General features: G+C 37.5%; 1 protein-coding gene across 1 annotated transcript in view; it reads left to right on the forward strand.

Moving 5' to 3' along the window:
* Positions 1-24,988, forward strand: part of F5 (coagulation factor V) — an 84,146-nt gene that overhangs the window by 12,982 nt on the left and 46,176 nt on the right. The window contains exons 4-7 of the mRNA XM_019918728.3: positions 18,103-18,315; positions 19,803-19,946; positions 22,574-22,795; positions 24,313-24,478. Coding sequence (XP_019774287.2) covers positions 18,103-18,315; positions 19,803-19,946; positions 22,574-22,795; positions 24,313-24,478 — 745 coding nt within the window. The remainder of the gene's footprint in view (positions 1-18,102; positions 18,316-19,802; positions 19,947-22,573; positions 22,796-24,312; positions 24,479-24,988) is intronic.

Genomic DNA, 24,988 nt, shown 5'->3' on the forward strand with positions numbered 1-24,988 from the left:
GTGTCCCAATAAAACTTTATTTACAAAAACAGGCAGCTGACTGGATTTGGCTCATGAGACATAGTTCGAAATGGCAACATAGGACTAGCCTGGCACATAGATGGCACTTAATAAGTGATATTTGGTGGTGACGGTGGTAGTAGAAGTAGTATTAAAATGTTGGACATAGTGAAGTACTTAAGAACATAAGCTTTGAAGGCAGACTTAAATTCAAATTCCAGCTTTACAATTTCTGGTTCATATAACTTTAGCCCCTCTGAGCCTCAGTTTTCTCATCTATAAAATGAGAACGATTATAATTTTAACCCTTCACAAGATTACTTTGAGGATCAAATGAGATCACTTAAGGTAACAAACTAAACATGGTGCCTGGAACCTGGTAAGCCCTCAATAAATAATGATAATGATGATGATGATAACAATGATGGTGAAGATCATGAAGATGGTGGTGATAAAAGCCACAGGATGGTAAGTACCCATGTTGATATTGTTCTGATTATTTCCATTATGTTGATGTTCAGACCACATTAAGCAGAGCAGAGTTCTGCTAGGAACTGATATAAGAAAATTATCCATATTGTAATAGATATTGGTATAATAACATTTAAAATAAATTTTAACCCTTCATGATTCACAAATCTTCTTTTTCCCATGTGTTCCAGCCATTATACCTTTGAAGAGAGGAACTGGGTAGGAGAGTGGTTTACAATGTAGGTTCTGGAACTAGATGCCTGGTGCAAATCCTGGCTGAGACACTTATTAGCTGTGTGACTTTTGAAAAGTTACTTAACCTCTCTGTGCCTCATCTTTCTCATCTATAAAATGGGGATAGTAATTACACTTACCTCATATAGGTTTGTTGTCATGAAATATTAGAACAATGCGTGACATATAATAAGCACTTGATAAATATTAGCTATGATGGTAAAGGTAATTCTTCAATCAAAATGTGTTCAAATTCTAATGTTATATGTCAATTATATCTCAATTAAAAATTTTAAAATATGCTCAAATAATTTAATATTTATTTGACAATATAGGGATTAGGAAGTGACTTTTATATTTATTGTTTCCTATGTAAATTGTTATCAAACTCATTCTGACAACATATAAATGACTGATAATAAGTCAATGAACTAACCTCCCCAGGACTATTAGTACTATCACTCAATATTTGGCTTGAGGAAAAACAATGAAGCATTAACTGTAATTTCAGGCATCTTAAAAAGGCACTTTGGCAAGACTCTGGGTGAGGTAGCATGCAATGGCATAGTGACATAGTGAAGAATCACCTACTTATAAGGATTCCAGATGACTGCATCAGGAATTCAGCAACACAATGCACGAGGGGAGAACCCTCAGAATGTCCCATGCAGGTTCTCTTTCAGGTGTGGGAGGAGGTAAGCGTTGTGGACTTTGTATGCTAGCTAAGCTGTTTGCACAGGGAATGAACCTTGCAACAGTATCCCCATTCCTTTACTGTTTATTTGTCCCTACACTCCCCTATGGCCAGAATCACTTATGAGCAATTGTAGAGAATGCTCCCACCACTTCCATTGGTCACTTGGTTATTGCCCCTGGTTTCATGAGTCTGAGAAAGGTAAGCACAGATTGATGGAGAAAGTCAAATGTTATCTTAGAAATGAGATGCAAATCTAGTAAACAGCTAAAGTATCCTTTGCAGTGAAAAATAAAAATAAAAAATAAGACAAGGCTTCTATTCATTTTATCATGCCCTCTCTGAGAATAAAACATCTCCTCCTCCTTCATGTCTGACACTCATCCTCACCCATAGCCTCCTTCTATGGTTTGAACTATTTTTTCAGGAGTGGAAATAAATTAACTACATGCTGAGTCAGCTACAAGAGAATCCAGATTCCTTTATCTCAGAGGTAGATATTTGAGAGATGAATGGTGAGAGGTTGAAACAATATAAGTGTCTTGAGAGCAGACTCAATTCTTGCCTGTGTGGTTGCTTGATCTAATCAGTGAATGATCCAACCTAGACAGCCATCTTCCTTATCTGGGAATTAATCCTTGAGCCCCACTAAAGATTTGGAGACCTACTGTCATCAGCTAGAAGAAAAAGGTAGAAAGAATGCTGGCTTTAGAGCCAGAATGACCTGGGTTTGAACCCTAAGTTTACCTAGAAAATTTCCTTTATCTCTAAGTCTCGGTTTTATATCTATAAAATGGGGATAGCAATTCCTCCCATCTAAAGTTATTGCAAGGGTTAGTCATAATATATGTTAAGGTTTTTGGCACATAGTTGCACACAATAAGGAGAGTGTTATTGCTGTGGTTCTTTCATGGCTGTTTATATTGCAGGTATTAAATTTTGTTTCTAGAAGCTTAGACTGAATGAAGACCTTGGCTTTATATAGTGCTCGTCATTTTATTTCCACTCAAATGAAATAAAACTCCACGATGGAATTTAGATGACAAAATGAACTAAAATTGCATAGAAAACTTCAGTTGTCCAGGAGGACATAACGCATGAGTTGTTTTGGATAAGAATGTTTTCCAGATAGTTTGAGGTTTCCTTCTTTAAGTGTAAGATACTTTCTTTTAATCACTTTGGATGCAAATCTTTCTAAATGTTATACTTTCCCAGACTTTTTTTTAAAACAGAAGAGTAAGGAGGAAAATTCGAATCCCTTTCTAAACCATTACTTCCACTCTACTTTGAGATTTTACAAAGATCCACAAATGTTAGAACTGCGTTCAGTCTAAGAGTAAACAAACTACATTACTGTCTCTGGTAATGTCTACAGGTTAAGAGTCTCTGGTATTGTCTACAGGTAAAGACCCTGAGCTTTCATTCATGGATTATGTAATATTTATTTTGGTTGTCCAGGAACCTTGTTGCTTTTTTAATTCTTGGCTATGCCTTAGTTAGGAGATAATTGGAAATCTGAGTCCTGGCAAGGAAAGATGTTACTGTATTTAGTGTGGAAGTCTCATGATGGCCTTCCATCCATAAACTGGAAGCATCTGACATAAATGCCAAGTTGTAGCATAGTGTTTCCAAATTACTTCCAGTTGCACCCCAACCCCAGGTGTACAGCGTTACGTAGGGCAATGACGGGTAACCCTTTTGGCAGGATAGACAAACTGTGATTCATAAAAATGCTTACAAGAACATTCCTTTTAGAAATGTATTTAATAGGAATATGTTTTTAAACCAGTAAATAAAATATCTGCAGCTGTACTTAATCATTTTAAAACTTTTTATCACTAAAAGAATTTCAATTTGAGGCTAAAATTTTAGAAACTCTGTAGCCAGTACATGCTGAACTGTTTGATTATAATGCTACACCTTTGAGCAAATTTTGTTGTCCAGTAAGATTTCTGAAGCTGTTTTGGTCCATTACCTTTAAAAGTTTGTTTCAGAGGGAATCTTAATATTATTCTTTGATTTATATTCTCACAATTTAAATGTGTGAGTTGCATTATGAGTACTATACAACGAAATTAGTTCTATAATATCCAGCTGTCTGCTGGTAAGCCAACTCTCCAAGTAATAAATAAATAAACGAGCAAGTAAATAAATAACTTTTCCACCAGAGATAGCTCTTTGCATCTAAGTGTTGCCAAATTCTCTATATGAAAAAATATTTTTTCAAAACATTCCAATGCTTGACATCATGTAGTCAATTACATTTTTCACTCTGCATCTGGGTATTTTGGGCTTATATAGATACTTCTTTGAGTATATGATAAATACCTGAAACAAATTGTAAGGGCTAATATAATAATTCTTGTAAATCTAAAAACTATGAACTCTCCTATGAAAGAGACTTGCATGCCCTGTGCGATGAAACCAGGCTCTTCACAAAACATCAGCACTCTTAATTTGCCCACTGCCTAAAGTATAGCTTCTAGGATGTTCTAGAAGCTATAAGAATAAAGAATGTTCTGAATCTTTAAATGCGCACTGAACTGTTCACTAAGTTTATTAAATGGAGGGGAAAAGAGCTGTCCAAGAAAATAAATAACAAGGGAGGATTTCATGAACAAGCACCCTTAATGGGTGACCAAAGTGGCTCTTTACGTAACTTCCCTTTTCCAAAGCTTGTACGCACCATTTTACATTTGAAAAAAAAATACTCAGAGCCTCTTGGCAAATAATTAGCTCATCATGACAAGGGTAAACAAATCACAGAGCTGACTATGGACTAAGCAGGAAATGAACAGAATTGAAAAACTATGAAATAAAAGGCTGCCCTTGTATAAAGAATTTATTCTAGCGAGAAGCTAAACAAGGACTTTTTGTGCTCTAGCATAATAGTCTTTCCTGTCTATTTCTCATCTTTTCGGTTAAGAGTTTTAAACTTTTTGTTTTGATTACAAAGTCAAAATCAGATTTGCCAAAAATGTATTTCATAAATGCTTCCTCTAAGTAGCTATTTATATTTCATACCTCATGTTATATAGGTTGCAAAATCAAATATACAACATGCATGTTTTATTGTAGATGAAAGGTAAAAGAAAATGCTTTGGAATGAAAAGAATTAAAGCATTGAAAAATTATCCCCAAACTGTCTCATTAGTAATCCTCACTCAGTATAATTACTCCATATGCAAATTTATTTGTTTCAATATGTTCACAATTAATCTTTTAGTAGTATAGTAACAATTAAAATCATTCATTCAATTATTTGAAAATTATCTTATGTGTTTTTTATATATATTTCACTTATAATTCTCTATTTAAAAATTTTTGACTTTTATTTTATGTATTTTTTCATACAGCAGGTTCTTATTAGCCATCCATTTATACACGTCAGTGTGTACATGTGAATCCCAATCTCCCAAATCATCACATCACCACCCCCACCCCCATGCCGCTTTCCCCCCTTGGTGTTCATACGTTTGTTCTCTATATCTGTGTCTCAATTTCTGCACTGCAAACTGGTTCATCTGTACCATTTTTCTAAGTTCCACATATATGCGTTAATATACGATATTTGTTTTTCTCTTTCTGACTTGCTTCACTCTATAAGACAGTCTCTAGATCCATCCACGTCTCAACAAATGACCCAATTTCGTTCCTTTTTATGGCTGAGTAATATTCCATTATATATATATGTACCACATCTTCTTTATCCATTCGTCTGTTGATGGGCGTTTAGGTTGCTTCCATGACCTGGCTATTGTAAATAGTGCTATAATGAACATTGGGGTGCATGTGTCTTTTTTTTTTCAACTTTATTCTGTAAATTTATTTATTTATTTATGGGTACATTGGGTCTTCGTTGCTGTGCACAGGCTTTCTCTAGTTGTGGTGAATGGGGGCTACTCTTCACTGCAATGCACGGGCTTCTCATTGCAGTGGCTTCTCTTGCTGTGGAGCACAGGATCTAGGCACACGGGCTTCAGTAGTTGTGGCACACGGGCTTAGTTGCTCCACGACATGTGGGATCTTCCCTGACCAGGGCTCGAACCCATGTCCTCTGCATTGGCAGGCAGATTCTTAACCACTGCGTCACCAGGGAAGTCCCACATGTCTCTTTTTGAACTATGGTTTTCTCTGGGCATACGCCCTGTAGTGAGATTGCTGGATCATATGGTAATTCTATTTTTCGTTTTTTAAGGAACCTCCATACTGTTCTCCATAGTGGCTGTATCAATTTACATTCCCACCAACAGTGCAAGAGGGTTCCCTTTTCTCCACACCTTCTCCAGCATTTGTTGTTTGTAGATTTTCTGATGATGCCCATTCTAACTGGTGTGAGGTGATATCTCATTGTAGTTTTGATTTGCATTTCTCTAATAATTAGTGATGTTGAGCATCTATTCATGTGCCTCTTGGCCATCTGTATGTCTTCTTTGGAGAAATGTCTATTTAGGTCTTCTGCCCAGTTTTGGATTGGGTTGTTTGTTTTTTTAATATTGAGCTGCATGAGCTGTTTATATATTTTGGAGATTAATCCTTTGTCCATTGATTCATTTGCAAATATTTTCTCCCATTCTGAGGATTGTCTTTTCGTCTTGTTTATGGTTTCCTTTGCTGTGCAAAAACTTTGAAGTTTCATTAGGTACCATTTGTTAATTTTTATTTCCATTACTCTAGGAGGTGGATCAAAAAAGATCTTGCTGTGATTTATGTCAAAGAGTGTTCTTCCTATGTTTTCTTCTAAGAGTTTTAGAGTGTCCGGTCTTACATTTAGATCTCTAATCCATTTTGAGTTTATTTTTGTGTATGGTGTTAGGGAGTGTTCTAATTTTGTTCTTTTACCTGTAGCTGTCCAGTTTTCCCAGCACCACTTATTGAAGAGACTGTCTTTTCTCCATTGTATATCCTTGCCTCCTTTGTCACACATTAGTTGACCATAGGTGTGTGGGTTTATCTCTGGGCTTTCTATCTTGTTCCATTGATCTATGTCTCTGTTTTAGTGCCAGTACCATATTTTCTTGATTACTGTAGCTTTGTAGTATAGTCTGAAGTCAGGGAGTCTGATTCCTCCAGCTACATTTTTTTCCCTCAATACTGCTTTGGCTATTCGGGGTCTTTTGTGTCTCCATACAAATTTTAAGATTTTTTTTTGTAGTTCTGTAAAAAATGCCATTGGTAATTTGATAGGGATTGCATTGAATCTGTAGATTGCTTTGAGTAGTATAGTCATTTTCACAATATTGATTCTTCCAATCCAGGAACATGGTATATCTCTCCATCTGTTGGTATCATCTTTAATTTCTTTCATCAGTATCTTATAGTTTTCTGCATACAGGTCTTTTGTCTCCCTAGGTAGGTATATTCCTAGGTATTTTATTCTTTTTGTTGCAATGGTAAACGGGAGTGTATCCTTAATTCCTCTTTCAGATTTTTCATCATTAGTGTATAGGAATGCAAGAAATTTCTGTGCATTAATTTGTATCCTGCAACTTTACCAAATTCATTGATTAGCTCTAGTAGTTTTCTGGTGGCATCTTTAGGATTCTCTATGTATAGTATCATGTCATCTGCAAACAGTGACAGTTTTACTTCTTCTCTTCCAATTTGTATTCCTTTTATTTCTTTTTCTTCTCTGATTGCCATAGGTAGGACTTCCAAAACTATGTTGAATAATAGTGGTGAGAGTGGACATCCTGGTCTTGTTCTTGCTCTTAGAGTAAATGCTTTCAGTTTTTCACCATTGAGGATGATGTTTGCTGTGGGTTTGTCATATATGGCCTTTATTATGTTGAGGTAGGTTCCCTCTATGCCCACTTTCCAGAGAGTTTTTATCATAAATGGGTGTTGAATTTTGTCAAAATCCTTTTCTGCATCTATTGAGATGATCATATGATTTTTCTTCTTCAATTTATTAATATGATGTATGTCATTGATTGATTTGCATATATTGAAGAATCCTTGCATCCCTGGGATAAATCCCACTTGATCATGGTGTATGATCCTTTTAATGTGTTGTTGGATTCTGTTTGCTAGTATTTTGTTGAGGACTTTTGCATCTATATTCATCAGTGATATTGGTCTGTAATTTTCTTTTTTTGTAGAATCTTTGTCTGGTTTTGGTATCAGGGTGATGGTGGCCTCATAGAATGAGTTTGGGAGTGTTCCTTCCTCTGCAGTTTTTTGGAAGACTTTGAGAAGGATGGGTGTTAGCTCTTCTCTAGATGTTTGATAGATGTTTGATAGAATTCACCTGTGAAGCCATCCAGTCCTGGACTTTTGTTTGTTGGAAGATTTTTAATCACAGTTTCAAGTTCATTACTCGTGATTGGTCTGTTCATATTTTCATATTTTCTATTTCTTCCTCATTCCTTGAAGGTTATACCTTTCTAAGAATTTGTCCATTTCTTCCAGGTTGTCCATTTTATTGGCATAGAGCTGCTTGTAGTAGTCTCTTAGGATGCCTTGTATTTCTGCGGTGTCTGCTGTAACTTCTCCTTTTTCATTTCTAATTTTACTGATTTAAGTTCTCTCCCTCTTTTTCTTGATGAGTATGGCTAATGGTTTATCAATTTTGTTTACCTTCTCAAGGAACCAGCTTTTAGTTTTATTGATCTTTACTATTGTTTTCTTTGTTTCTATTTCATTCATTTCTGCTCTGATCTTTATGATTTCTTTCCTGCTAACTTTGGGTTTTGTTTGTTCTTCTTTCTCTAGTTCCTTTAGGTGTAAGTTTAGATTGTTTATTTGAGATTTTTCTTGTTTCTTGAAGTAGGCTTGTATACCTATAAACTTCCCTCTTAGAACTGCTTTGCTGCATCCCATAGGTTTTGGATCGTCGTGTTTTCATTGTCATTTGTCTCTAGGTATTTTTTTATTTCCTCTTTGATTTCTTCAGTGATCTCTTGGTTATTTAGTAACATACTGTTTAGCCTCCATGTGTTTGCATTTTTTGTTTTTTTCCCTGTAATTCATTCTAATCTCATAGCGTTGTGGTCAGAAAAGATGCTTGATATGATTTCAACTTTCTTAAATTTACTGAGGCTTGATTTGTGACCCAAGATGTGCTCTATCCTAGAGAATGTTCCATGCGCGCTTGAGAAGAAAGTGTAATCTGCTGGTTTTGGATGGAATGTCCTATAAATATCAATTAAATCTATCTGGTCTATAGTGTCATTTAAAGCTTCTGTTTCCTTATTTATTTTCATTTTGGTTGATCTGTCCATTGGTCTAAGTGAGGTGTTAGAGTCCCCAACTATTATTGTGTTATTGTTGATTTCCTCTTTTATAGCTGTTAGCATTTGCCTTATATACTGAGATGCTCCTATGCTGGGTGCATATATAATTATAATTGTTATATCTTCTTCTTGGTTTGATCCCTTGATCATTGTGTAGTGTCCTTCCTTGTTTCATTCTTTATTTTAAAGTCTATTTTATCTGATATGAGTATTGCTAATCCAGCTTTCTTTTGATTTTCATTTGCATGGAATATCTTCTTCCATCCCTTCGCTTTCAGTCTGTATGTGTCCCTAGGACTGAAGTGGGTCTCTTGCAGACAGCATATATATGGGTATTGTTTTTGTATCCATTCAGCAAGCCTGTGTCTTTTGGTTGGACCATTTAATCCATTCATGTTAAGGTAATTATCGATATGTATGTTCCTATTACCATTTTCTTAATTGTTTTGGGTTTGTAGTTGTAGGTTATTTTCTTCTCTTGTGTTTCCCACTTAGAGAAGTTCCTTTAGCATTTGTTGTAGAGCTGGTTTGGTGGTGCTGAATTTTCTTAGCTTTTGTTTGTCTGTAAAGCTTTTGATTTCTCCATTGAATGTGAATGAGATCTTTGCTGGGTAGAGTCATCTTGGTTGTAGGTTCTTCCCTTTCATCACTTTAAGTATATCATGCCTCTCCCTTCTGGCTTGTAGAGTTTCTGCTGAGAAATCAGCTGTTAACCTTATGGGAGTTCCCTTGTGTGCTATGTCATTTTTCCCTCACTGCTTTCAATAATTTTTGTCTTTAATTTTCGTCAATTTGATTACTATGTGTCTCGGCTTGTTTCTCCTTGGGTTTATCCTGTATGGGACTCTCTGCACTTCCTGGACTTGGGTGGCTATTTCCTTTCCCATGTTAGGGAAGTTTTCGACTATAATCTCTTCAAATATTTTCTCAGGTCCTTTCTCTCTCTCTTCTCCTTCTGGGACCCCTATAATGCGAATGTTGTTGCACTTAATGTTGTCCCAGAAGTCTCTTAGGCTGTCTTCATTTCTTTTCATTCTTTTTTCTTTATTCTTTTCCACAGCAGTGAATCCCACCATTCTGTCTTCCAGGTCACTTATCCATTCTTCTGCCTCAGTTATGCTGCTATTGATTCCTTCTAGTGTAGTTTTCATTTCAATTATTTTATTGTTCATCTCTGTTTGTTTGTTCTTTAATTCTTCTTGGTATTTGTTAAACATTTCTTGCATCTTCTTGATCTTTGCCTCCATTCTTTTTCCAAGGTCCTGGATCATCTTCACTATCATTATTCTGAATTCTTTTTCTGGAAGGTTGCCTATCTCCACTTCAGTTGGTTGTTTTTCTGGGGTTTTATCTTGTTCCTTCATCTGGTACATAGCCCTCTGCCTTTTTATCTTGTCTGTCTTTCTGTGAATGTGGTTTTTGTTCCACAGGCTGCAGGATTGTAGTTCTTCTTGCCTCTTCTGTCTCTTTATCTTATGTTTAACTAACATGTGAATGTGAAATTCCCAGTAATTTACTCTGGTCAATGAGGTAGATATTAAAAACCACTATATGTTTAAATAAACCTGGATATGTAACACCATTTAAAATTAAATTTGATATAGTTGGATAATTGGTTACACTGCTATATCTAGCATGTGTTAGAGCCTCTTACATGATTCTTAGAAAATTATATTGGTTGCTCTCATTACAGTTGAACAATGTGTTCTGATTATGGCTTCTCCATTGAAGTGGCCCTAGAAGAAATCTAGAAGTGAAATTCATGACAACCAGTGCACCAGCATGTAATCTACTATTAACTGGGCTGTGAGCCCCTCAGGGTCTCAGGCTGTCTTCCTTACATTTGTGCCCTGGCACCTAGCCCAGAGTCTGGAACATAGATGATGATGATGACAATCATTACTGAACTAAACTGAGGGACTGAGGACCAGATTGGAAAGTAAAGACCATGTGTTATTTTCCACCTGCTCTGAAATGTATTAATTTTCCCGGTGATTGTGAGCAGTTACCTGATCTTACTACCGGTTCTTACCCCCTTTAGAATAGATTCAGTCTTTCTCACGTGTATTAAGAGAAATTAAGAACACAAGATAAATCATATCAGAAGTATGAAGTTCATTTCTTCATAAATGAAAGAGGTTATGTTAATTTAAAAATGGCTTGGGGGCTTCCCTGGTGGCGCAGTGGTTGAGTCCGCCTGCCGATGCAGGGGACACGGGTTCGTGCCCCGGTCCGGGAAGATCCCACATGCTGCAGAGCGGCTGGGCCCGTAAGCCATGGCCGCTGAGCCTGCGGAGCCTGTGCTCCGCAACGGGAGAGGCCACAGCAGTGAGAGGCCCGTGTACCACCAAAAAAAATAAAATAAAATAAAAATAAATAAATAAATAAGTAAGTAAGTAAATAAAAATGGCTTGGAAAGGAAATAGCCAAAATACTAAAGTATATCAGCACAGGTTGCCATAGCATTGGTTAGGTGCCAGACGTTTTACATATATTTTTCAGTCCTCAGAACCCATCAAAATGATAATATTGTTGCTAGAAAATGATTATATTATCTTAAGTTATGAATGAGAAAATTGAGGCTGAAAGGGAGTTTAAGAAATTTTCCCAAATTCACACAGTTAGCAGGTGGTACAACCAAGAAATTTCAATTCTTGCCCGCAAACTCATGTACTTTCTCCCACAGTCTAGCAGAAGAAAGTATCATTAATCATACAACTTCATAAATATTTTAATTATAGTATCATCACAATTCTTAATTAAATATTTGTGAAATTATATGATATATATCAGAGATCAGGGAATGAGTAAACTGACCTATAGGATATGTTTATCCAGAGAAAGAGGAAGAACTTCAAAAGTTCTCTCTCACCCTACAAAGAATATCACATTTTGTCCTTTTGAGAGCTTATGAATGCCATTTGCTACTATAGGAATTTCCTATAGTAGAATCACAGTTGGAACAGTGGAAGTATTATGTCCAGAAACATCATTTTTTAACTTCATGAGATCACAAAGCATGAAGCATTGAATAAGGGTCATCATGCTTGATTCAACATAGCTTTAGTCAACAACTTGCCATGAGAATTTCAGTCAACAGACAAGGTTTAACCTGAGAGGGCAGATCTCCTTATCAGTCCTGTTTGTGCTTTGCTACCAAAGCTATTTTGCAACTTTCCAGTGATAATTCATTATGTTTATTAGCAGAGACTCTTCCTCATAAACTCTTTTTTCTTTTTGACTTAGACTGGAATAATCTTATTATTCACAGGAAGTTATTTCAGCTTTTAACATTTCTCAGCTCCTGATAATTTTAACACTCAAATCCTTTTTATCAATGGAGTGAAAGTTCAGCCTATTAAATATTGGTTATCAGTGTCAAAAGGATATCTTTTGCGGGGGAAAAAAAGATACAACAAAGTCCCGTGTTAAGCTTTTCACTAGCACAAGGGTCACAAACTTAGATGCCTACAGAAGCTAGGAGGGTAATTCAATGAAAAACTTAGTCCAGTAGGGACTGGTGATCAGATAGTTAGTGTCCTATCTGAAGGGGGCAGCCAAAACTCAGATCCAGCCAAATTCTCTGCAGGAATTTGATCCAGTGTCACCAGATCTCCAGGTTTTTATTTGTTGTTGTTGTTATTCTTTAAGAGAAACCAGCAACCTGATTCTTATATAATATCTCCATATTGTTAATGTTGGCATTTAATATGTTTTAATGCCATGCAATTCTAACAAACATACACATAAGTTTAGACTTTATGACCTTGCTTCTAGACCATAGGACCTTAAATCTTAAGAGTTCAATAAACATTCATTGAGCACCTTCTCCATGCTAGGTACTGTGAAAGGCACCAGAGATACTAAGACAAATACAATCCAGCACCTGTCTTTGAGTCACTCATATTCTAGTGACAGAAATGTGCATGGTACAAATAATTATTATCTAGTAGGAAGAAATAAAATTAATCATATAATCTCACATATATCAATACTTAATTATAAATTGTGAGTGCTGTAAAAGAAAAAAAAAAACCAGCACAATCACAGATGAGGGAAGAAGTAAGCTTACACCTGACATCTGAAGGATGAGCACACATTTATCCAAAGGAAGAAAAAGAGGAAGAACACTCTAGGCAGAGGGGATAATATCTACAAAGACCCTGAGCTAGGATGTAACTTGGCACTTCTGGGAAACTAAAAGGAGACCCAAGTGTGAATGATACATAGTAAACAAGGGGAAAAGTCACACACGTTGAGAATGGAGAGAGAAGTAGGGGTAGGTCATAAATGGACCTGTGGTCAATGTTAAGGATTTTGAGAAATAAGAGGCCATTGTCAGGATTTTAAGCAGGAAAATGGCAAAGTAAGATATGGGGTTTTAAGGGATCATTCTGTCTACAGGCTGGGAAATAGATTATGAGGGTCCTCTTATGCCAGAATCCCAGTGACCAGTTAACAGACTAATTCTGGAGTCTAGGCTTGTCCTATAGTGATGCCTATAGAGATACAGAGAAGAGTGCAAACTTGGAATATATTTTAGACATAGTAAATTGCTGTGGAGTACAAAATATGCATGACATAGAGATACAAATGGAGATGATACTGGATAGGTAGATTGGGCACACTCATGAATAACTTCAGCTGCCATAGTAACAAACTTAGTCTTTATCCTGTGGGTGAGACAAAAGTTTGATGGAATGAGTTGACACAGTTGGATTTGTGTTGACCTAATAGTAACCTGATTCAGTCTCCTGTCTTCAGTAAAGACTTTATGGTCCATCCATAACTAGTCTTTTTTTCCCCTATGCTCTAAGCTTAATCATCTACAAAAATTGGCAGCTTCTGAGGGTATTAAAGTCCATCTTTGTTTCCTATCTCTAAAGCAAATGAAATCATGACTACAATATTACTTCAAGTTTGGTTGTATTCTCTTCCATACACAGAATGGTGTCCTATGGAGAACATGTCAGTGAATCCAGATGTACATATTCAAATCTTCTATCTTATGACTTCCATACTCAGAACCTCATGTGGTACAGCAATGCATGTTGCTGCAGCCTAAATGCCCCATTGCTGATGGATGCATATTCCTCGTTTCCCACATGATGCCATGCAAATTCACATGAGTGTTTCTGAGTGGAATAGATTTTCCTGATGATGTGCAATTAGACAAGGGTAGCTGACACTGCTACAGCATAAACTATTTCTTATAGAAATTCAGCATCTCAGAGTCTGGCTTTTGGACATGAGGGACCATATTTACCCTTTTGCTTAACAATTAGACAGGCAGACAAAATAACATGAAACAGTTTTCAGACATTGAACAATAGACAATGCAAGAGAATGATCCATGAGGGAATAACAACAAATGAGGTGAGTCCTCTGCCTGGAGAGAGTTTCCAGGTTCACAATGAGGGTGAACCCAAACAGAGCCCAGCAGTCTCTTTGAGTTGAAGAAATAGAGTTTAGATTCTGGGTAGCCCATAGTATCTGGAACCTGTGATTTGTAGGGCAGAGTCCTAGAGAGAATGGTACAGCTACAGAGAAAGAGCTCTTGTGAATTCAGTGAGAGGTCCTGTCAAGTCTTCAACTAAGTACTAATATGCACATGTATGTGAGGAAGTATTAATGGTAAGGTAAATACCACCAAACAGAAACAGACAGAACAGTCCCTAGACCACACACAGGGTCAGGAATAGTGTATGTTCCCACCATCAAAAGTGGAAAGACCTCCTAATAAATGGGTACTGGGTAGAATCACCAGAAGGAACAGAAGTTGGACAAAATTAGTCTAGACTATAGGCCGCTCAGGAGATGACAAAGCTTTAAAAATAAGACTTGAATGTATAAAATTGATTCCAAGTGTCTGAACTATGTGTCAGCATAAAATCCAATACTTGTTACAAGAATGCAACAAAATCCCAAAACCAACATGTAAAACTCACAATGTTAATAAAAATTAATGTGTTCAAAAAATCAGGATAATCATTACCCGTAATCAAGAAAAAAATCAATCAATAAAAACAGATCCAGAAAAAGAACATACACACACTACTATACATAAGATAGATTACCAACAAGGACCTACTGTATAGCACAGGGAATTCTACTCAATATTCTGGGATAACCTGTATGAGAAAAGAATCTAAAAAAGAATGAATATATGTATATGTATAACTGAATCACTCTGCTGCACACCTGAAACTAACACAACATTGTGAATCAACTACATTAAAATAAAATTTAAATTTAAAAAAAGAAATGATAGTACTAGCAAGCAAAGACATTAAGATAGCCCTTATACATATTCTCCATATGTTCTAGAAGGTAGAGAAGAGTATGAGCATGATGAGGAGAGAGATGGAATGTTAAAAAAAACAAAACATAAATGGAACCTCTATAGATAAATACAATAGCTGAAATGGTAAGTACACTGGATGAGATTAACAGCACATTAGACACTGGAGAAGAAATATTGGAGAACATTAATACATAATGATAGAAACTATCCAAAATAAAACATGCAAATAAAATGACTGAACAAAATGAACAGAGCTTCAGTGAACTATGGGACAATATCAAGTGATCTGACATATGTGTACAGTAAACCCTTAAACAATGTGGGGATTGGGGCACCAACCCTCCACACAGTCGAAAATCCATATGTAACTTTAGTCTGTCCTCTATATCTGTGGTTCTGCATCTGCAGATTCAACCAACCATGGATGGTGTAGTACGTATTTGTTGAAAAAAAAAACACGTGTAAGTGTACCTGCACAGTTTAAACCATGTTGTTCAAGAGTAAACTGTAATTAGAATCCTAGAAAAGGAAGGGACAGAAAAAAATATTCAAAGAAATAGTGGCTGAAAACTTTCAAACTGTGATGAAAACTATAAACCTACAAAGTTAGGAGGCTTGACAAAACCAAGAAGAAGAAACGTGAATAAAAGCACACCAAGGCACATCATAATCAAATTGCTGAAAACCAGTGATGAAGAGAAAATGTTAAAAACAGTCAGAGGAAACAAGTCATAGAGAGGGGGCTTCCCTGGTGGCTCAGTTGTTAAGAATCTGCCTGCCAATGCAGGGGACATGGATTCGAGCCCTGGTCCGGGAAGATCCCACATGCCATGGAGCAGCTAAGCCCGTGTGCCACAACTACTGAGCCTGCGCTCTACAGCCCATGAGCCACAACTACTGGAGCCCATGCTCCGCAACAAAAGGCGCCACTGCAACGAGAAGCCCGTGCACTGCAACGAAGAGTAGCCCCTGCTCATCACAACTAGAGAAAGCCTACGTGCAGCAATGAAGACCCAATGCAGCTAAAAAATAAATTTAATTAATTAATTAATTTTAAAATAAAGTCACAGAGGAAAAAAATAGAATGATAGCAGATATCATTAGAAACAATGCGAGCCAGAAGATAGTTAGGGACATCTTTAAAGTACTGGGTGTGGGGGGATGGGGACAATCTGTCCACTTGACATTCTACACCAAGGAAAAATATCCTTTTAAAATGAAGGCAAAATAAAGACTGTTTTAGACATACAAAGCAGGAACAATTTCTCATTAGCAGACCAGGAAAAATAAATGTTAAAGGAAGTACTTTAGGCAGAAAAAGATTATATCAGAGAGATATTTGGGGCCACAAGAAGGGATAAAAATTCCAGAAATGGGTAAGTATGGAGTAATTTTTCTTCATTTTTAATCTCTGAAAAAGATAGCTGATTATCTAAACTGGAAAGCAAAAAATAATGACAGTTTATTATGGGGTATATTATACATGTAGAAGTGAAATGGATGACCACCATAGCACAAAGGCTGGGAGGGGGAAGATGGAAATATACTACTGCAAGTTTCTTATAATATAAGTAAAATGGTATAAGATCATTTGAAGGTAGACTATGATAAGTTAAAGTTGTATTTTGTAAGCTGAAGGGCATCGCCAATAAAACAAAGCAAAGCTAATAAACCAATAGTGGAGATAAAAGGAAACATAAAAAATACTCAATTAATCCAAAAGAAAGTAGGAAAGAAAAGAAAATAATGGATAAAAGCCAGATGCACAAATAGAAAACAATAGCAGAATGGTAGATTTAAACCCAACCATATTAGTAATTATATTAAAAGCAAATGGGAAGAACACGACAACTAAGAGATTTTAAGATTGAATAAAAAGCAACACCCAACTTTAAGGTGAACTCAAGAAATCCACTTTAAAGACAAAGATAAAAAGTAAAGGATTGGGGCTTCACTGGTGGCACAGTGGTTGGGAGTCCACCTGCCGATGCAGGGGACGCGGGTTCGTGCCCCGGTCCGGGAAGATCCCACGTGCCGCGGAGTGGCTGGGCCCGTGAGCCATGGCCGTTGAGCCTGCGTGTCCGGAGCCTGTGCTCCGCAGCGGGAGAGGCCACAGCAGTGAGAGGCAAAAATAGAGTCGCCATATGATCCAGCAATCCCACTCCTCGGCATATATCTGGACAAAATTCTAATCTGAAAAGATACACACAACCCCAATGTTCATACCAGCACTATTTACAATAGCCAAGACATGGAAGCAACCTAAATGTCCATTGACAGATGAATGGATAAAGAAGATGCGGTATATATATACAACGGAATACTACTCAGCCATAAAAAGGATGAAATAATACCATTTGCAGCAACATGGATGGACCTAGAGATTATCATACTAAGTGAAGTCAGACAGAAAAAGACAAATATCATATGATATCACTTACATGTGGAATTTGAAATATGATACAAATGAACTTATTTACAAAACAGAAACTGACTCACAGACATAGAAAGCAAACTTATGGTTACCAAAGGGGAAAGGGGATAGAAGAGGGATAAATTAGGTGTTTGGGATTAGCAGATACAAACTGCTATATATAAAATAGATAAGCAACAAGCTCCTACTGTATAGCACAGGGAACTATATTCAATATCCTGTAATAAATGATAATGGAAAATAATATATAAAAGAAGATACAGATATAGCTATATAATTGAATCACTTTGCTGTATATCAGAAACTAACACAACACTGTAAATCAACTGTACTTCAATAAAAAATTTAAAAATTAAAAAAAATGTCTTGTCATACATCACAGAGAAGATTTAACCCATCTTATTCTGAGATGATTTTCTGGTCAAAGGTGATTCACTTATCTGATTATATTTAAATAATAATTATTTAGATACTCTGGAAACTTAGCTTGCTAAACTTTAAATAATGTACTAGTAACATTTCTTGTTCACTTCAGATCACCATGGATCAAAGCCTTTATAATTACATAGACATAGAAGTGAATATATGTGAATCTTTCCAAATAATGAAGGCTTTCTATAGAAAGGCATATATATCTTCATAGAGAACTTATGTTCCCCCAGACTTGAGAGTGATGAAAAAGTTGTTCTCAGAAACTATCCAGATGTTTTCACAGCTTTTACGTCTCCAGGTGCTTCTTACCCTGACCACACATTCCCTGTGGAGAGGATGGATGATTCTGTAGCTCCGGGTCAAGAATATACCTATGAGTGGAATATCAGTGAGGACAGTGGGCCCACCCACGATGACCCTCCATGCCTCACATATATCTATTACTCCTATGAAAATCTGGTACACGACTTCAACTCTGGACTGATTGGACCTCTGCTTATTTGTAAGAAAGGTAAAAAAAAAAAAAAAAAATCAAAAGAGCAAAGATGTTGGATTGGTAAAGATACTATAATGGAATGAGGCTTGGGAGTGTCTTGGTATCTTTTCGTAAATCAAGCAGAGAAGGGTGCAGAAATCAGATCATCATTTGACACTGATATTTGAGGATTTGCAATCTTCCTCTGTTTCTTAAACCCCTCCTTCATCTCGGTCCTGGGAGTCTCTCCCAAGTAAATCTCTGTCTGAGAGTATGTTCTGCTGCCGTGCCCATATGATCCGTAACATTTACCTCAAGGCCAAGTCTTTTTGAAAGTATACAGCAGTCCATACTCTGCTGAGAGTACTTGGAAAGAACTTTGAGTAATAGATCCGAGGTTTGGGTTGGTAATTTGGTCTATAAATACACAAAACTCCAGGTTCCTTTCTTGTAAACAAGCTGAACACTTTGAGTGGTAGGTTTCAAACACACTCAACTGACTTTATGAGAAATTTCATTGGCTGGGATTCTTAGGAGCAAGCTTGGACTTTTATTTTACCCCAAACAAATTCATCCCATCTTTCATTAAAACAAACAACCACAACAAACTGCACTGTGGGAGATAATGTGATGGATTCACCATCTGTCTATACATACACGCATACCATACCTACATACATTCCTAATTCATTTATTCACTATACAAATACATATTTTCATTGCCTGGTATAGAAGATACTGTGATGACACCGAAAAAATTTTAAACTTATAAAAGTCTCTTCTTTCATTTTACTATCAGGTGCATTTTTTATTCATGAGAGTGGATTAATCTTGACCCTCTCAACCAATTCTCTAGCGTCCCATTACACGTACTAGCAAGATGGCTATATTAAACTTGGAGTGTGATGCGTTGACCAAATGAGCTACGGTACCTATGCATTAACTTATTTTCTTTAACATAAATTTCTTTATTTCTCTTTGGCTGTGTTGGGTCTTTGTTGCTGTGCACAGACTTTTTCTACTTGGCGGCGAGCGGGGGCTACACTTCATTGTGGTGCGCAGGCTCTAGAGTGCAGGCTCAGTAGTTGTGGTGCATGGGCTTAGTTGCTCCACGACATGTGGGATCTTCCCAGACCAGGGCTCGAACCCATGTCCCCTGCATCAGCAGGTGGATTCTTAATCACTGCACCACCAGGTAAGTCCCTGCATTGACTTACTGACACTGGAAGAAATGGATACTTTTACTAAAGCCTTGACAGTCACCACATGTTTTCTCTCTGTGCCAGATCAAATTTACTTTTAAAGCCCCATTCCTCAAGGCTATCAGGTGCCAGAAAGAAACAAGGTGGCACCAGGATTTTAATAAGCCTTCAATCATTATTACTTGACAGATGCTATCTTTATAAGAACACTTTACAGTTGACATCATTATGATTGGCTGCTTATCTTAAACTCTGTTATCTAGGAATAGCTAACGAGAGCCTTCTATCTGGGATGCTATTAAAAGTATGTCTTTTTCACAGGCACCCTAACTGAGGATGGGATACAGAAGATGTTTGACAAGCAACATGTACTGATGTTTGCTGTGTTTGATGAAAGTAAAAGCTGGAACCAGACATCATCCCTAATGTACACAGTCAATGGCTATGTGAATGGGACAATGCCAGGTAACACATGGGCTGTGTACTATCCAAAAATAGTTGAAGCACTGATCCCATTGTTTTCCTAAAGGCACTAGGGTAGTTGACCATACTCACTATTTTTTAACTCCTAATCTGAAAGGTAATGTAATCTAATTCAGTGGTTCTCAAGATTTAATCTTTTTTTTTGCTTTTTTTAACTAACAAGTACAACAGACAAATTAGAAGCTACCTAAGAGAAGGAGTGTGCAGTCTTATTACATGTAGTGCTCCGAGCAGGTTTCACCTTGGCCTACATCTCCAGGAAGACATCCAGGATATCAGCTTAGTCTCCTTCAGTGAGTTGTGTGGTCCCTGCTGCATGGTGACCATGTTTTCTTCCAGAGAGGAAGCCCTACAAAACAGAGTTCAAGGCCAGTCCTCAGCAGGAAGGGTCAGCAGGAAGAATGCAATGAAGACACTTACAGTGAAGATGAACAGGAGATTAGGAGAAATATCCAACATACAAAAATACTACTAGCATTTCAAAACATGGTAGATGAGTAATATTCAGTGGCATATGGGATGTTTTTCTCTTTTTATTTACATTTAGACTCTTGTGAAAAAGCAAAATCAAAACAATTGTTAAGAGAGAAAAAAAAACTGATCCCCACCTAAACCACTTCTACTTCTCTCTGATAGAAATGACCTAGAACCAAAGATCCTGTGGGGGATAAATGGGAAAAAAGAAAATATTACTTTATTAAATAAACTATGCTTCAAAACACTAAGTTTCTCAGAGGCTGCTTTCTATATCTGAAAATCACAAATGGCTTCTCTTACTAAAAATAAAATTTGTGAAGAGTTGAGGTCTGGACATTGCTTTTAAATTGTATTCCGTTTCATTTGATTCTATCTTCCCACCCAGGTCATTACAAATATACTAAGATGACCCTGGGTTTTGTTTTGGTTTTTTTTCTTTTTTTTTTGCGTTACGCGGGTCTCTCACTGTTGTGGCCTCTCCCGTTGCGGAGCACAGGCTGTGGATGCGCAGGCTCAGCGGCCATGGCTCACGGGCCTAGCCGCTCCCGCGGCATGTGGGATCCTCCCGGACCGGGGCACGAACCCGTGTGCCCTGCATCGGCAGGCAGACTCTCAACCACTGCGCCACCAGGGAAGCGTGACCCCGGGTTTTGATTCAGAGTTTAAAAACTTAGTTAACTGAGTCAGCACATCTGAGTTCACACCTTGCTCACTTCTCTACCTTAGTGTGGCTTTTAGCAGTTAGTTGTCTCAACGTGCTTTCGTAAAAAAATGGGTTAATCATCTATCCTGGTGCACAGGGTGTTTAAGAAGTTTTTTACAGATAACATAGCATGTTAGCTACTATGGGCCTTAGAGGGGAGTGGTCAAAAGAGAAATTGTATCTGTGTCCTGGCAAAGTAAATCATCCGTCTAAATATAGAGAAGGAGAAGCCAAAATAACCCATATGAAAAAATAAAAATTAATAACTCTATCAGGGCATAGAATTTATGAATTTATAGTTGAAAAAGACAGAGTAGCTGGGGTCGAAAGTAGCTGGTAGTAGAAACTGAGAAAAGTTAATGCTTGTAAAACTGCCTTATGGGGCAGTATAAATTGAATAAATATGATAAACGCTAATACAGATGTATGAAATGCTCAACCCAATATATGCATTGATTGGAGGCAGACAAATTCTTCCACCAAAGCCTCCTACCTTCCAGCTTCTTGTTCTCACCTGTGATACTAGGAATTGGTCTTGTTACAATGGTCTGAACAAGACAAGCCCTTAGCCCCTCTTTGGGTAAGGGACTGATTCATGGCCCCACAGTCTAGTATCGAGTGATTATAGATCTGAAATTTAAAACCCAAGCCAAGGATAGAAGCCAGAGGTTGGAATCTCCCATAGAGTGAATCAGCATTTTCTGAGTCACTGTGGGAGCAAGAAGGAGCCAGACAGCTTTTGTACTCAGTTCTCATTACTCCATCCATGAAACGCTCCCAGTGACCCAGTATACTGAGGATTTGTCCACTGCATTTTAAGGAGATCCTATAACCCACACAGTAATTCACTGCCTTGTCATTAAAAAAATCAACCAGTGGGCAAAGAAACAGTATAAAATCCTTAAAGCATCTTCACATCTTCTTCCTGTTAGGATCAAGCCCTTTTAGGATTAGAGGTTTAGGCCCTTAAACTCAGCCCTGTTGGAGGCTCTGGCAACTCCCTCCAGCTGAGTCCAGATTGGTACTAGAGTGACCAACTACTCAGGCCTGCCCAGGACTTTCTCAGTTCTAACACTGAAAATCCTGCCTCCTGGGAAACCCCTCAGTCCTCAGTAAACCAGGATGGTTGGTCACCTACTTTCTTCTCTCCTTGGCCTTAGCAATCCCTGTGTTTCTAAACAAATGTCCCCCCTCTCTGGGCTCTATAATACCACTTATTGCAAGGAGTTGTGACTGCTTGTTTGCCCACCACTCGGATGTCTGCTTTTCTAGGGCAGGAATGAAAATGGGAGTGTCTGTACCCCCAGAACCTTGCACAATGCTTGATGCAAAGCAGGTGCTCGATACGTACCTGGTGAGTGAATTTGTTATCACAGACTGCTGACTGACTGTTTTGGCCCCCATCTCTCTCTCTCTCTCTCTCCCTCAGATATAACAGTTTGTGCCCATGACCACATCAGTTGGCATCTGATTGGAATGAGCTCTGGGCCAGAACTGTTCTCCATTCATTTCAACGGCCATGTCCTGGAGCAGAGCCATCATAAGATCTCAGCCATCACTCTCGTCAGTGCTACGTCCACAACTGCAAACATGACCATGAGCCTAGAGGGAAAGTGGATCATATCTTCGCTCATCCCGAAACATTTTCAAGGCAAGAAATTCTTTCAACAGTCTTGCTTACAAATGTAGGATCCTTTCGTCCTAGGCACTAAATCCCTCATTTTCCTTTGCTCTTGCAAGCCACCCACACTCCAACCATACATTCCTTAGTCCTTGAGAACAGAATATAGATACTTTGCTCTTAGACTTATAGCTCGTTAGTTGGGGATGGAGGAAGTAGAGAAATTGACAAAGACTTTTTAAAGTGATGCAAAAGCTGAAGAGGTCTCTACTTCCTTAAAAGGAGAAAGGAGGAAGGAAACAAAAACATACATAGAGATATTTTTTCTTGGGCTACTTAATATGCAGCTAAAGGAAAAGAACTAGGTTTTGGAACTGGTCAAACTTCTGTAAATTTATAGAAGCACCAAGTTACAGAAAGTGTAAAAGTTTTAACATGAAAAAATTGTCTTTCATAACAAGATGAGCACAGAGCCTGACCCAAAGAGGAACTCAGTGGATGTGTGTTGAATAGAAAAAACACAGTATCTAACCAGCTGAGGGGTGAGCTTTAAAGAACATCAGTGAATTCTAGTGGGGGAAAAAATCAGCCTAGGTTGTTATATGGTATCAGGTAAACAAAATAACTAACGGTCTATTACACACTGTTGCTTTAAAACAGTTAGGAGGAGGGTTCCTGTAAATATAAGTAAATATCACTATAGGAAATCGTTGTGTTACCAAAATAATGTGTATAAAAGCAAGAAATAGGGCCTCCCTGGTGGCGCAGTGGTTGAGAGTCCGCCTGCCAATGCAGGGGACACAGGTTCGTGCCCCAGTCCGGGAAGATCCCACATGCCGTGGAGCAGGGGGGCCCGTGAGCCATGGCCGCTGAGCCTACGTGTCCAGAGCCTGTGCTCCGCAACAGGAGAGGCCACAACAGTGAGAGGCCTGTGTACCGCAAAAATAAATAAATAAATAATAAAAAAGCAAGAAATATAAAAAAGAGACACTTTATGGGATCATTTCATTTTTTGTTCACACTAAGCAGTCAAAATTATATTTGAAGTAATGAAATTGTCACAATATCCCTGGAAGATAGAGCCCCAAATACTAATGAAACAACAGCAAAACTAACATTATTGAAGTTAAGTGCTTTCTGTATTATCTTATTTAATTTTTAAGAACAATTTCATACAGTACATACTAGTAATATCTTCATTTTACAAATAAAAGGAAGAGGTTATAGGAAATATGAGAAATCGACATGACCTAAGTCATAAGGTTTTAAGGATCTGGAAATTTCAAGAAATTTTCCTCCCTGGTAAGAAACAAAGGATAGCTTTCCAAGTTATTCCCCTAATTCATCCTCTCTTTCCCTTGCTTTTTTATTCTTGGTCCTTCTGCAGTGTATTAAAAGAGCTTCAAACCAAAATGTTCAAAAGTTGCCTGAGCGTTACTTTCACTGTTATTATTGAAAACTTCCACAAATTTATTTTAAAGATATACATTTTATCAGCCCTAATTTCTTCTCTCAAATTCTTTCATTGTCTTTATGTCCTAACTCAGCTGGGATGCAGGCTTACATAGACATTAAAAACTGTGCAAAGGAAACCAGGAATCCTAAGAAACTAACTCGAGACCAGAGGCGGCACGTTAAGAGATGGGAATACTTCATTGCTGCAGAGGAAGTCATTTGGGACTATGCACCTATAATACCAGCAAACATGGACAAGTGAGTTTGGGGGGGTTCTTCCTACCGTGCAGATTCCAGACATTTTCCATAGGGTCCTAGATGCATGGGGTGAAAGGTCATGAGTTGACAGCTTTCATGGTAATACATGTATTGGATCTCATTCAGGTTTTCTTTTCCAAAACAATCTGAGATTACTCCAAACTCACCAAGAGAACTCAGAAAAATAATAATAATAGTAGTAGTAACAACAGCAATAATAATAGCAACTACCACTTCTTGAATGCTTCCTTTTGCCAAGCACTGTGTTAAACCTTTCTAAGAGCTTTGCTTTAATGCCACAAGTTAGAAACAGCTTTTATTTATTTTGTAAATTAGGAAATGGGAGAGTGGGATTAAGAAAACTGGAAATTCAAATAGCTCTTAAACACTTGAAAAATACTCAAGCTCACTCACAGTAAGAGAAATATGTAAACTAAACTTCTCTCAAATACTATTTTTCACCTATGAGACTCACAAGTTTAGATGACATAATGTATTGGCAAGGCTGCG

The sequence above is a fragment of the Tursiops truncatus genome, chromosome 1 (assembly GCF_011762595.2).
Source record: "Tursiops truncatus isolate mTurTru1 chromosome 1, mTurTru1.mat.Y, whole genome shotgun sequence".
In the NCBI taxonomy this organism is placed as follows: Eukaryota; Metazoa; Chordata; class Mammalia; order Artiodactyla; family Delphinidae; genus Tursiops; species Tursiops truncatus.